This window comes from Myotis nattereri (genome assembly GCF_964212035.1).
Source record: "Myotis nattereri genome assembly, chromosome: 8".
Lineage (NCBI taxonomy): Eukaryota > Metazoa > Chordata > Mammalia > Chiroptera > Vespertilionidae > Myotis > Myotis nattereri.
In genome coordinates, this window is record NC_138083.1 from 66,355,920 (window position 1) to 66,370,479 (window position 14,560).

Sequence of the window (14,560 nt, forward strand, 5' to 3'; positions counted from 1 at the left end):
TTTTCCTAGAGGCCTACTGGGCTTCTCTTCCTCCTGCAATTTATCCCCTTCCTCCTACCCCGTCTTGTGGTCCTCTCAGTAAGTCTCCTGCTGTCTTTCTGAAGCCCATTCACCCCTGTCACTCAGCTCCTTGAGTATCACCTAGTTCCCACACACTTCTAAGCACTAAAACAGAGCCACCCAAATGGAGATGTGTCAGATGGCTTCTGGCAGGGGGGAGGGAGCTGGCACATTAAGACCCCTCCAATCCCTGCCCCAAACTGGACCTTTGTTCAAATCCCTACTGGGAAGGGCTAAGTGGGGGTTTGAACCCATAAGAAGAAGATGTGGGGAGCAACTCCTGAGAGACAGCATGGAGCAGAAGAAACACATGGTCAGGAGATTGCCCCGGCCGCACGCCAGGCCCCTAGGTGACCTCATGCTCACCCTCTGAGCCCCAGTCTTTCCGTCTATACAATAAGTTTGGCGCCCAGCACTGGAGTTGCGGAGCACCCCTACTTTGAGAGGCTCATGGAGTCTGTGATCCAGAAAAGTGCATGTACCCACAAACCCATGTCACAAGGTCCACAGACTCTACCTCCCTAAAACTCTCCACCAGCAACTTTAGGACGTCCCTAAAGTTAGGGAGAGTTGGTGAATTCTAAGGATACCTTAGTGCTCAAGTCTGAGTGTCTCCTCCAGAAAACAATCTAACTCCGTCAGTAACATGCTCCCGTGCCCCTTTCTTCTTGCTAGAGCAGATTCATTCATGCAACACATTTATTAAGCTCCCACAGAGGGCTGGCCACTGTTCCAGACCAAGCACACAACATGTGCACAGAGAAACAAAACACTGGAGAACATGCAATTCGGTGGGACAAGTACACAATCATCTCAGTAATCTAAGCCTTTCTCTGGGTTGTTCATCCCCAGCACCTGCTCTCTGGAGGTAGTAACATGAGATGACAAAGGCACACATACCTTACAGGTAGCACAGGTGTAATTTCACAAAGAGAACCAACTAATTCTGCCCCGTGCAACCTTCTAAATACTTCTGCTTTTGAAAACTTGTTCAAGGAAAGGAAGGTCAAATTTCCCTAACCCTAACATTAACAGGATATATATTTTTAAACCCTCTTTCTTTTCATCTGTTCCTCCCTTCTCCTCTTTCTTCCCCCTTCTCCTCTCCCTCCTCCCTCCCTCTCCCCGTTCCTCCTCCTCTCCTCTCTCTCTTCTCCTCTCCTGTCCTGTCTTCTAGAACATTGATAAAGCTGTGGCCCCATGGAAATCAGTGTTGGAACCTTTCTGAGAACGGGAGGCAGCCTTAACGTCACTGCACAGGAGGATTTGTTGAGCACCCAGAGAAGAAGCCAACAGTCAGCAGAGCACGGGAGAGGGGCCCGTTCGGGGAAGGCTATGGATATGAAACCGGGCAGCTGCGAATGGAGTGAAACGCATGCACAGCTTCTCCTGCAGCCCTCCTAGCTGTGCACAGCCCCTGCTGGAGAAGGGCAGGCTTTCAAATACATAGAGAGCAATTTCTCTGATCACCATCAGCATCCCCGCACCCACCCGTAACGAACAAGGCTGCATGAAATGAAAAGAACCTCCTACCAACAAGAACCTTGGATGACCCTAAAATACTGGACAAGGGTCGTCTTGTAATCTCAGCTGTAAGAATTCACACCACTAAAGGCCGTTTACTCCATTTCGACAATATCAGTAGTTGGGTTTGCATTCACGGACAAAGTGCATCTGGGATTAAGATCCAAACCTAAAAGGTGCCAATAAATAGACAATGGTGGACAATGGCTGCTATTCACGAAGCAGCTTATTTTGCTATTTTTTCCTTAGACTCCACTGCAAAACAAAGGCAGATTTGTATTTGCAGAACATTCTTATAGCAACTGGAAGAAATTATCCCTTAACGAAGCTGTTGGAAAAATCAACTGCAAGAATAGCAGCCGGCCTTTCCTATTGCCATCAAAAGATCTTTGCTATTCAAAGAATCTGTTTTAAAAAGCCCAGAAGAGATGCCCTATTTAAAAACAAGGCAGCTCGCTGCGCTACAACAAAGGCGGAAGCATCAGAGGGAGAAATAGCAGCTTCATACAAGAGAAGAAACTTTTGGAAATTCCTAAAATAGGCAAAAGAAAATTGAGGCATGACTAGAAGGCGGTAATCTGATCAAAAATATTGTGACTGGTATAAGATGCACAGTAAGGTCCATTTTCTTAGAGGTTAGGTGCAAATTTCATGAAATAACACTTAAAGTCCAAGGCACTTGAGTCTTGATTCCTCATTGTGGGGAGCCAACGTAAGACATGATTCCTTTCTCCCCTTCATTAAAATGAACTTGTCCTTGCCATTAATATTTTATTGCTGATGTTTGAAATGTAATTCAGTTGCTTGGCCACGCTCCCTCTCCTCCATTTCTCCTACTGGTGTATTCCAGGCCTGCTCCAATGACGTGTCCTACAGCACTGGGTGGCCCCACCTGAACTCACTGTCAGAGAGCAGCCCTGGTGTCTTCGGAGCAGAGGATAATCTAAAGGTGTGTGCTGGCAAGGAGGAGCCCATGGCCCACGTGCACCCATCACTCAGGAAGACATGTGAGAGCTTTCCTTCCCTCCCTCCACTGCCCATCATCACAATATAATCAACTTTCACCTCCCCTCCCCCTACTACCCTGCAATGCCCCACTGTGCTGTGACTCCGCCCTCTTCACCTGTCCCCTGGATTACTGCAAACACCTCCAAGAAAATGACTGTCCAAGTAACAAGTTCGCACTCCCTCCAACCCCTGAAGGTTCAAGTCCAAGTCTCTAGCTCGGCCTGCAGGAACTCCAAGGCCTGGCCCCCTCCCACCTCTCTAGCTTCATTCAGTTTCTTCCAGTGCTGCCATGCTGCTGTGGCTCCTGCTTTTCTGCCCAGCTCCCTGCTCTGCCATGCCCTTCTCACAGGTGAAATACCGTTCAAGGGCACTGGCTGGAAGGATGAGTAGGAGCTGAAATCTAGCTGACACTCTGCTCACCAAGCCACACACCTGAGGGGCTGTGTCTACCCAGATGGGCTCCCTTTTCTAATTTTCCCAGAAGCTCTTCCTGGTTAAGTGGTGGTGCTATCCCTAGACACTTATCACATCATATGCTAATTGCCCATGTGTTCATCTCCCCTCCCGCCCCTTGTCAAGCAAGTGGTCTTTGACACTCTCTCCCCAACCTGATGCCCAACACAATGCCTAGAATGTGTAGACTCCCATAAATAAGTGTTCACTGAACTCACTTGTTGAATGGGAGGGAAGAGCAGGGACACTGGCAGAGGTGAACCCTAGGAGCCTGTCTTGTTAAGATGCTCTGGGGAGCCCAAAAGCTATCCTCACACTCACAGAGACCAAAATGGCTTCCTTGAGAGATAAATAAAGGGTGTGATTTCGTGGACCCTGGGGATGTAACAACCAAAGGTCACACCGAGTCACACAGGAGTCAGCAGGGGCTGCACAGGAGGCACAGACACTCAAGGACGTGAGCAGAACCCGCAGCTCATTCGCTGAGAACACTGACCCAAACCCTGGGCTGGGGGGAAGGAAAGGCGCCACTTCACAGACTTGCCACCTGATTAGAAAGCCGAGGAGAGAGGGGAGAATAGGGAAACACCCATCTGATCTACGAGAACAAAATTTCCAGAAGGCAGTGGGGATAGAAATGATGCCCAGCCAGATGGTGAGGACTCTGCATCTCCCGGTCTGGATCCAGTTGGCTGGGAGGGGCCCTTATCTTCCGGAGCCACAGGGGCCGCCCCCAAGTGGCTGGCGGCTGATGTGAGGAGGACATTATAAGGGTGGCAGGAAGGGAGAATATTTTTTAGCCTTCAAATATATTCCAGCTTCGGGGAATTGTTCCTCCAGATAAATGTGTATAGGTGGGAGGAAGTGTCCTATGAGGGCATGGCCCCAAACTCCAGACACAGATTGGGAAGGCTTCGTGGAGAAAGGGCTCAATGTGGCCCAGGAAAAGGCAGGGCAGAGGTAGGGATGTCCGCTGAGCCCCAGTCAGGGGGAATAAGGAATGAGGACAGGAGCAGTGGGAGCAGGGCCCTGGGCTTACTGATTCTAGATCCACCGACAATGACCACCAGAACCGATGCCACACTACTCTTGATAGCCACATGCGCCACTCCCAGCCCTAACTCCAAATCTGGAAAACCACGCCAGCAGCAGACTATTTTGGAAGCAGGTCAGATTGGTGGAGCTGGGGAGATAAGAAGAGGTATCCATGGTGAGGGTGTGGCTGCAGAGTTACTGGAGGGGAAAGTCAGGTTACTGAAGTTGGAAGCAAGAAAGGAAAAGAAGGTGAAGCCAGGAAAGTCCCGGGCTTCTGTTCTGGAAGATCTCTGAAAATGTAGGGGAGCTTGGAACAAAATGCTAATGGAACTTTCAAAGATGAGTCACTTGCGATTCTGCAGGCAGGGTAGGAGGGCTCCCCTCCCTAGGGGTTTGCATCAGGACATCTGCAAGCAGAGGGGGGACTGCATATTTAAATAGCTCCCTCAGTGCACCAGTTATTCACCCAAACAGAAGCTGCAAAAAGGAAAGCTTAACAGCTCCTTGGAGTTGAAAGGCTACCCGGATACAAAGTGCACATGGCAGGAGAGAGGCATTAGCCTTAAAGATAGGTGAAGCGTTTATTCAACATGCATTTCCGTCATGCCAGGCCTTCATGATGAACAGAGGAACATGATCTGGGCCACGCCTGGAACTGGCCGTGCCAGGGGTTGCAGCTGTATAATCACAACGATAGCGTGCTCTCCAACCTTCCCGGTCAGACAGAATCAAAGCAGGACTTCTGGGGAATCGAGTCATCAAAGTGAGTGTTGTTTCAGACTACCCCCAGCATCCCACCAACAATGTTATGCAGTCAGTCATCCAACATTTGGTGCAGAAACACCTTCACTGTCCTGAAAATGACTAAGTAACCGCCAGGCGTTAATTGAAAGTTGTCCCTTAAATGGACTGAGGGACACTGGGCAGACTGAATTTAAAGGAACTAAATATCACCCACAAGAGCCCACAAAGCAATACACCCCCACCTGAGCCAGTCTCCACTACTCTGCCGATACCACCAGTGAAACTGTTGAAGAACCAGCATTTCAAAATCCAAAGTACTGAAGAATTCTCTACAGGGCAGCCAGTCCCCCAGGGCATCGTAAGATTTCTTTGTTTCAGACTGAATACATATCTTTAGTCTAGTTCCCACTTTTCATATATTATGAGCAAATGAGTAAGGAGAATGAATTATTCTGTTACGCTTTACTAACAAAGATGTAAGAATTTATAAAGAAGGTGCTACTTATGAAATAATTTTAAGAAGAACAGCTGACTGCTGCCTTGGTCATTTGGGCCTCTGTTACTCACCTGTAAAATAGGAATAATAATGATAATATTTGTCTCACATGTTGACGCAAAGATAAAATATGTCTGTACTGAGTCTAGTCCAGACCTCAGAACATACTTGATACCCAATTAATATGAGATAATTCTGCTATTAAGTCTAACATTTGTTATTACCATAAATAAATACTACTAGTTGAGCATAAATTTGCCTTGGTATTGCCAGATGTAGGTTTAAAATCTCTGGTTCCTAATGACTAAATCCTAGCCTGCTACACTTAGAACAGCTTTGTTCTGGACACACATTGTAATGACTATCTTAAGGAAAACTTGCTTCTTTCTCAGGACCTGGTATGAGGACATAATTTGTTTCCAAAAGCAAGCTAAGCCAGTTTCCCAGCTATGGCTTTTACCTGTGACCCACTGTTGCTCTGAGCCAACTTCGGGGCTGGCCTTGGCGCCCAGTAAGTCCCCTGAGGGCAGAATGTTCGGTCAGGAGCCCTGGGCAGGCACAGGGAGCAGGGTTGACCAGAAAGCCAACCCAAACTTGTGCCAGTTAAGGAAGGCAGGCTCACACCCCTCTGTGTAAGATGGCCCGTAGGGTCTTCTGAGGTCCCAAGGGCCGCTATGAGAAGGATTTTTTTTAAAGGAGCAAAGTGAACAAGTGGAGAGACGGCGGTGTTTGCCTGCTTCCCCCCCACCCCCCACCCCACCCCCTACCCCCGCGCATGGTAGAGTAGGGAGACCCCTGAGCTGAACTGGGGGGAAAGGCCTGAAGGAGGGTCCCTGGAGGGGACAGGCTGCAGCCAAGGGTGGTCTATGATCCTCTCCCCGACCCTAAAAGCAGCAGGCAGCAATGCTGAAATGCAACAGCAGAGATGTCCCAGGCCGTGCAAGAGGGCAACCTACCCAGCAGCTGCTCTCAGTTACTAAGATACGGAGATGCTTTGTACCAGTTTTCATAACTCTCTGCCCCGAGGCCCCCACTGCCTCCCCACCACTCTAGCTGCCATGATCCCTCCTCCAGTGCTGCCTCGCCTTCCCCACGATGCAGCAAGCACAGGGTTAACATGTGTCATCGAAGGGGGTCTGAGCTGGTTGTGAATGTTGTAAAGATCCCTGACAGAGGGGGACCCTCAACCCCAAATAGGAGTTCATTGATCTGCACCATCTCCAGCAGGTAGAGGCAGAGTCCCTAGGGCAGGGGTGGGCAAACTTTTTGACTCGAGGGCCACAATGGGTTCTTAAACTGGACCAGAGGGACGGAACAAAAGCATGGATGGAGTGTTTGTGTGAACTAATATAAATTCAAAGGAAACATCATTACATAAAAGGGTACGGTCTTTTTTTTTTTTTAGTTTTATTCATTTCAAACGGGCCGGATTCGGTCCTCGGGCCGTAGTTTGCCCACGGCTGCCCTAGGGGAATGGGCTACAGGTGGGCTTTGGAGCTGAGGTCAGGCCACCTGGGTTAAAGATGCTGCCTCTGTGACCTTGGCGTTCACCTGACCTCCCGGCCACTATTCTCTTCCAAAACCCAGGGCCCTCTTGCCTCAACCATCCACCCCATCCTTTATTTCCATCCACATCCACTAAGATGCAAACACTGACTCCCAAGTGACAGCTCTGATTAAACTCCTGGGTTGCCGTCTCTGACCAGAGCAAAGGCGAAACAGCAGAGAGCTCCCCACCATGCAGCACCAGCCTGGGGACTGTGAGACACTGAAGCCAGCCTTTCCCAACCCGCTCACCCACACCCTGCCCCCATTTGAGTACTGTGACCTGCTCACCCACACCCTGCCCCCATTTGAGGACTGTAGGCCCTCTTTCTTTCACTGACCTCAAACTAGAACAACCTCCCACTTCAACAGAGAAAGCCCCTAAAGTCTGAGATTCGGACATGAAAAACTTCTACTTTTACTTATTTGCCCTCTTTTTTTATATTGAAAAATAACTCGCCATCTACCATTAAGTTGTTAGAAATTCAACCAAGAATATGTACTTCTACAGCCAGTTAAGTCGGAGTGGAGAATAAGTCAGAATGGAGCACAAAGATAATGCTTGACAACCCTCCCTCCATCTGACAGGTATGCGTGTACCGACACACAGGCATACCCTCCTCTGGAGGGAATCTTTAAGAAAGACCTTGCCAGAGCTGTTAGGAACTATTAACAGCCTACTACGACAGCTACTTTGTACAGCTGCATTGAAGCTACGAGGTTAAGCTAGATCTTTAAAAAGTCCGTCTCTCGGGTTTTTTAATGTCAGCTACCTGTTACAGATACACCTGTTAAAGATATCGGAGACACTGTATAGCTGTGCTAGGGTTCGGTGATTACTGAAACCCAAAGGGAGACATGATTATGGGGGCGGGGGGGACACACCACACCATGTCCCCTAGGAGACAAGAGGCCTAGGAAGAAGCAGGTAAAATGTCCATGGATCAGAAACTATTCATTCGTCACCAGGCCAATTGGTTACCACAGATAATTTCTTTCCCTGCACAACACAAACAAGCAGGGTTGTCCCTGTTTCATACAAGAGAAGAGCAGCAGGAGACCAGCTGTCGTATTATGTACAGTCGCAAGTCCTGTTTCTCATAGCAAGACAGTCCTGGGTGGGAAAATATAAAAGCAACTGAGCTGGCAAGACATCAGAGGAAATACCCTGAACCCTTCCTTCCAAGTAAAGGCCTGACACCTTCTAAGGCTCACAACCAAACAGGAAAAGAGAACAAAGGTTACTAAATATAAATACAATTTTGATTTTCTTATCTGATGAGGTGGTTTTCTGTAAGTGTTGGGCTTGATGTTACAGACATGCCTGTACCACAGGAAAGCAACTCCAGTACAAAAACGAAAGTCAAGTGGAATTTTTGAAAACCGCCATACGGTAGACTCCCTAGCCTCGTTGTCACAATGAACATAAGGTATAAATCTCAACCTTGCTAGCATGGCTGAGCCTACTGTTCAAGGGGCAGGTGAAGCAGATGATGGAGCGAGTGGCCCCACAGGTGACACCACGAAGCGAGAGGAGAGAGGCAGGTATGAAGGTATCTGAGCAGCAGGGGAAGACTTACTTGGGAGACCCGGCGGGTTTCCAGTACCTACAGAAGAGGTACTGTCCGTCAGCGTTGACCAAATGAGGGAGGTCCTGGTACGGAACGTTTTGCGGGGTCCGCCTGGGAGAACTTTCCTCCGGCATTCTGAAAGGATCTCCAAGTCCTTGGAAGAAAGGAGGACACATTCCAAAGTCAGAAACATGGCAAAAGCAGAGAACTAGGGGAGAAAAGCCTTGTCCGTAACATTTTTTTTTTTTAAAAAAAAGCAGTTTTTAAAAACTCCATTTCAAAGATTTAAAAAAAAACAAAACCCATACATCTCTTGCAATCTCTCCAACACTGAAAAGCCCCATTTGTTCTTAAGAAAAGCTGACTTATTTTTTAAGTGCCTCATTACAGCTCCCTCCTCCCCCCCACCCCCTCCCTTCCCATCTGTGTTTATTTTAAATCATTTCAGGAAACTTCGTCTTAAAGACTATTTTAGCTATAATCAAGTGGAAATTATAGTTAGCTCTGTGGGAATAAAGAACCAGCTGCAGGAAGACCCAGCCCTCTTCAAATTTCCCAGGAAGTTTCAAGGGGGGCACAGTGAGGAGGTGATGGCGCTCCCTTTAATTCCTCCTGCCTGAAATTCCAAAGATGCCGGCTGGACGAACCTGTTTCCATCATGTCCTGGTTTGGGCATTCCACCGCCACGACAGCCTGGAGAATTAGAGCCGGGCAGAGGAGGGCCGGGCAGATAAGGGCTGTTCCCTCATCGCCGAGGTCAGAGCGCGGCATCCAGCAGCTGGGGCCCCGTCCGCTCCCCCGCGCCCTGCCCCTAAATCCTGCCTTTCGCCTTTCGGGGTGCTGAGCCCGGCAGCCTGCTTCCAGCTCTCACTGACAAGTTCTCCAAGGCTCCCCTCCCTTCCCAGGGCGGGGAGCAGGAGCCGGCGATCCTCCACTACTAGTTCGTGTCATCACTTTTCCTAAAGAAAGCGCCGAATGGGGCTCGGGGAAGGGAGGGGCTGGCAGCCCAGCACCCACTGCCCGAGAACCTGGGGGACGCTCTGCGCACACCGAGGCGGCTCGCACACGCACGAATGCGGGTCCCCGAGGAAAGTCACCCCGCGGCTCCTGGCAAACTTTGCTTCCTGCCGGCCTCCGACAGCCCAGGGAATGGAGCCCGGCAGCTGTCACGGGAAATGCCACGGGGAAACCTGGCCACTGCGCCCGCGTCTCGGCGCGGTCGGCGGAGCTGGGAAGATGGAGTTGCGGCGGACAAGTTGGTTTGGGGGCTGGTGCGAGGCGCGGGGAGGGCGCGCGCCCGCACACACTGACACGCGCGCGCACAGTGGTGCACACACGCGCGCGCACAGGAGGGTGCGGGAGCCCACGCCCAGCCGGCCAGGGACCCCGACGCTGTTCCCCACCCCTGGTGACGGCACCGGCAGGCTGGGCGGGGACCAGGAGGCAGTTACCGGGGCTCGAGCGCCGCCGTCGCGTTCCCGAGCGCTGCGGGTCCTAGTCTGCCGCGGGCCAGGGTCGGGCGAGCTGGGTGGCTCAGCTCCGGGCGACGGGGTGCGGCGTGTGAGCCGCCACTTTATCCCCGGGCCGCTCGCGGTGGGGGCGGCCCGCGGTGGGTGGGGACGAGGGAGATGACGGGAGGCGCGCGGGGAGGCGGCGCCCAGGGCCCACGTGTGCCTGGCCTGCCTGCCGGGAGGAGCGGGGGCGCATTCGTGGACTCGGCCACGCGCTCCTCGCGCCTGCCTCGTGGGCTTCGGCGCCCCAGGGTAGCCGCGGGGGGGACTGTCACGGGGCCCTGAACAGAACTAGACTCTCCAGAGGTGAGACTCTGGAGGACGCGCCACACCCATGCGGGCATACACACCAGGCGGACCCACAGGCCCGCACACATAGCGACACAAGTACACCACACACACAGATAACACACCTGCAGGTGCACACAGACCCACACACAGAGACCACAAGTATAGGCATAGACAACACACTGAAACACAGAAGCACACACTAACGTGCACTGGGACACATATCAAATGCACACAGATGCGCCACACGCATGCATGCACACAGACCTCCCCACAGATAAACAAACGTATACACTATACACATACAGACACAGAACTCACCACACACACACAACACATACACACTCAATACCCAAGGAAAGACACATGACCTCCGCAGAGACGCACAAACCCACATAGATACACATAGAGGGGAACATGGACCCAGAGAGACAGATAGAAACAACCCACACACATACACAGAGACACACATAGGCATACACACATGTCATCCACATAAGGGCAGACACACTCATGTCACACGCACACAGAGTCACACACAGACACACAAATAAAAAGCGGGGGGGGGCGGGGTTGGCGGTGCACAAATCCCCAGGAAGTAGGACAAAGATAGACTAGTGCAGGCCTTCCCCCTCCACCCCCATCCACAGCAACTCGCCCCTGCCCCAGGAATCAGGCCCCCCAACCCCCCCAAAAAAAATCTCCGGTGCATCTACACAGGCCAGGGGAAGGTCTGAAAGCTGCCCAGGACTGCTGGCAATGTGGGTTGAGAGGGTACACAAAGGAGCACTGGACTTAGGTTGATCTTTTCACCTGAAACTCAGGAGTGACACTACCTATGTCCCCAAGAAGTGCCACACGCCTCTTGCTCACACTGACCTCAGCAGGCGTTGTATCCTTCCTTCTTTCACAAAAACACTTTACACCATAGCAGTGTTGAAAAGAACTGCTGTCCTTCCGAAACTGCTGTCTCAATATCACACTGTGTGGGGAGGACCAGGCTTAGAGCCTGCGATCTCACTTAAGAAATAAAGCAATAGCTTTTGAAAAGCAGCCTAGAACATTTCAGGCATTATTTCTTCAAGTACTTTTTTAGCCCCACCATCTTTTTCCTTCTCCCTTTGCACTCTAATGATATGAATATTGGTTTTTTCATTATAGTCCCGTAGGTCCCTGAGGCTTTGTTCAAATTCTCCTCAGTATATTTTCTCTCTGTTGTCCAAATTGTGTAATTTCTACTGTCCTATCATCCAGTTTACTGATTCTTTCCTTTGTCCCCATCATTCTGCCTTTGAACCCATCCAGTGAGCTTTCAATTCAGTTGTTGTATTTTTCAGTTCTAAAGTTTCCATTTGGGTCATCTTTAGCTTTTCTATTCCTTGCCTGAGACTTCCTATCTTTCCTTCGTTTCCAACATGTTCATAATTGCTCATTGAAGCATTTTTATCATGGCTGCTTTAAAATCTCTGTTCTTTCTGTTGGCATCTATTCATTTTTTTAATTCAATTTTAGATCTCCCTGGTTCTTGGTAAGAGGTGTGATTTTCTGTTGAAATCTGGACATTTTTGTGTTGTGAGACTCCAGATCTTATTTAAACCTCCTGCTTTAGCTGGCCTCTGCCGCTCCAGGCCTGGAGTTGGGGGACAGAAAGGAAGGGCTGCCTCATTGCTTCCAGGTGGAGGTAGAAGCCTAAATCTCCCACTCAACCTATGTGGGTGTGGGCCATATGATGCTGACTAGTGTAGAAAGGGTAATATCTGAAAGCTTTCTGTCTTATTCAGCTTTCCCTCTCCTGGTACTTTGGTTGGAAAGAGTGGGCTTTTGTTGGGCATTGTCTGTTCTGGCATTTCTGGGTTGCTGGCTTCTTCAGCTTCAAGTCTGGAATATATGAGGCAAAACAAAACCCAGGGAACTCACCACCACGTCATTTCTTGAGTCCGAAGGTCTCAGACTGGTCTGCCTTCTCTCTAACTTTCAGAGTCTCCTTACGTTTGTTTTATATATAATGTCCAGGACTGTTAGCTGTACTTAGCAAGAGTAGTAAGGAGAAGCACATCCCCTCTGCCCTTGCAGATACAGGAGTTTGGCTATGTACTTCAGTGGTCCCTGCCGGCCTGGGTACCCGTACTGACCTCGGGCCCAGTTCCTCTAGTCAGGATTACTCTAGGCATGGTGATCTGCAATAAAAGTGCTGGTGGGCAGGATCCGTCCCTACCACCCAGGATGAAAAGACAGGATGGCAATTCAAGCAAAAGTGGCATCTTTCAGCCCTCCACAAGTGTTCTTGTGCGACCTTCCAGAGATGCTCTGAGGTTTGAGAACAGATCATGCTCAGGTACTGGTGAGTAAGGTAACCATGAGTTTCTATCAACAATTTTAGCGTTGTTGTGGGAAAGGAGAGCTTGGAAATGGAGATGATATTTAAAGTGAACGACAGAGAAGAAGCAAGATTTTGCACATCAAACTCGGGGAGGAAAGAAAATTGAGCCAAAATACCTAAGACTCAAAAATATGCTCCACCAACTAGCTATATAACTTTCCAGAGAGTCACTGTACCTGGCTGACCTGCCTCCTTTCCTGACACAGGGGAATATAAACACACACACCCCTCCCTCCCCCCAGACCTTGGCCAAGATCAGTTGAGAACATGTCTATGGGGCACCCAGCACACACCTGGGGGACAGTCAGCTCGCACTAAGGGTGGCAGCTTGGTGGCCATGATGTCAAATCTGACCCAAGAAAAAGTACTTTTTGTCTGATAAAATTTTAATGTGAAATTTAAAAATTGGTGATTTTGCATGCACATCCAGATTCCTGGCTTTTTTTTGAACTGCAGAGGGATATGGTCATTCAGTGCCATGGTATGGACCCTGTTAAGCTTGAGGTGCCTATAGAGGAGGATGAGTTCGTGGGTCTAGAACCAAAGAGAGAGGTCAGGCTGGAGACATAGGAGTTGGCCCAGAAATGGTTCTTTCACCCGTGGGAGAGGGTACCCTCACCCTAGGAGAGTGAGAAGGTAGAGGTGTGGCTTGGCCACCTGTGTATTGCATCTGGCCAGCAAAAGGTTTAACTTGGCCTACAAACGCTTTCAAAATATTTGAATTAGTAGCCAACATTTATAAATCAGGACATCTCACGTAGCAGTGCTATTTCTGAATTTCCTCTAAATGGACATTGGCAATGAGGGGCCACCTTTGTGCCTGGCGTTGGTCTGTGTTGTGGCTGGGTGGAGGCTGCCCCCTTCAGGAAGTATCTGCAACTGTTCATCTGCCCACCCCTCTGCTGAGCTCACTCCAGAAAAGCTAACCTTTGTGTTTTCTGGTCTGTTTTACTGGGTTGGAACATGAAGGAAGGAAAGTAGGTTTTAACGGTGGTGGACAGGGTGTAATTCTAGACTTTCTGAGGTCTCTGGGACATCCAACTAGAGACATGGCAGGCCGTAGCATGTGCAATGTGAGACATGGAGATGAATGTTGGGAAGTAATTGGTGATTGGTGTCATGAGAATGAATTAGATTGCCCAGGACGTGTGAACTGGAGGGAGAAATGGCCTATGAGAGATCTTTGTGAGGACAATGGGAAGCAGGAAAAGGAGGGGAGTGAGTTTTCAAAGGTGATAGACATAGGAGGAGATGTAGAAGGTGTGATTTCACGAATCCAAAGGCACAGCATGTTGTAAGACAAAGGATTAACAAAGTCTAATGCTGTCCAGAAGCCAAACCACAGGACTAAGATGTGTCCAATAGATTTAATAAGAAGGAGGCCATTTGTGACCTTGGGGGGAACCCAGTTCATGGATTAATCAGGGCAGAAGACAGCCTGCTCTGAGTTATAAAGTGAATGGAAAATGAGTGGCAACAGCAAATATAGAGACCCTTTCAAGACATTTTCTGTGAAGAGGAGACAGTAGAGCACAGTGGTGAAGTCTATGGATTTTGCAACCAGACAGCCTTCATTCAAGTCCTGGCTCTGCTGACTGTAACTCCACGATCTTGGGCAGTTGATGTACCCTCTTTATGCCTCTATAGCGCAGGTGAATTACTTAGCTCAGTGCCTGGCACCTGGTAGGTAGGATGCAATAAAGTTTCACCGTTATTAAAGTAATGTACACACCGTTATTAAAGTAATGTGTTCAAAATTCCAATGAGAGCTAATAAGTTAACAGTGAATTGTGAGTCTCCTTCCAAATCTGTGCCCTGGTTCCTGTCCACAGAGGGAACCAGCCCTGCGGGTTGTGGCCTTCCAGAGGTGCTCTGAGGCTGGAGGAGGTGGATCATGCTGGGAACACATGTGAGGAGGATGGGAGGAAGTAAGATGCAAGGGCAT

General features: G+C 49.7%; 1 protein-coding gene across 4 annotated transcripts in view; it reads right to left on the minus strand.

Moving 5' to 3' along the window:
• The window catches only part of MGLL (monoglyceride lipase), a 105,458-nt gene extending 95,421 nt beyond the window's left edge, over positions 1-10,037 (minus strand). Inside the window, exons 1-2 of one of the 4 annotated variants that reach the window (XM_081096590.1) lie at positions 9,888-10,037; positions 8,446-8,590 (exon numbers count right to left, since the gene is read on the minus strand). In XM_081096590.1, coding sequence (XP_080952716.1) covers positions 8,446-8,570 — 125 coding nt within the window. In that variant the 5' untranslated portion in view covers positions 8,571-8,590; positions 9,888-10,037. Of the gene's footprint in view, positions 1-8,445; positions 8,591-9,083; positions 9,760-9,887 lie in introns of those variants that run through there. The other 3 variants (XM_081096591.1, XM_081096588.1, XM_081096589.1) reach the window with 3 other exon arrangements.
• Between the last annotated feature and the right edge of the window lie 4,523 nt (positions 10,038-14,560).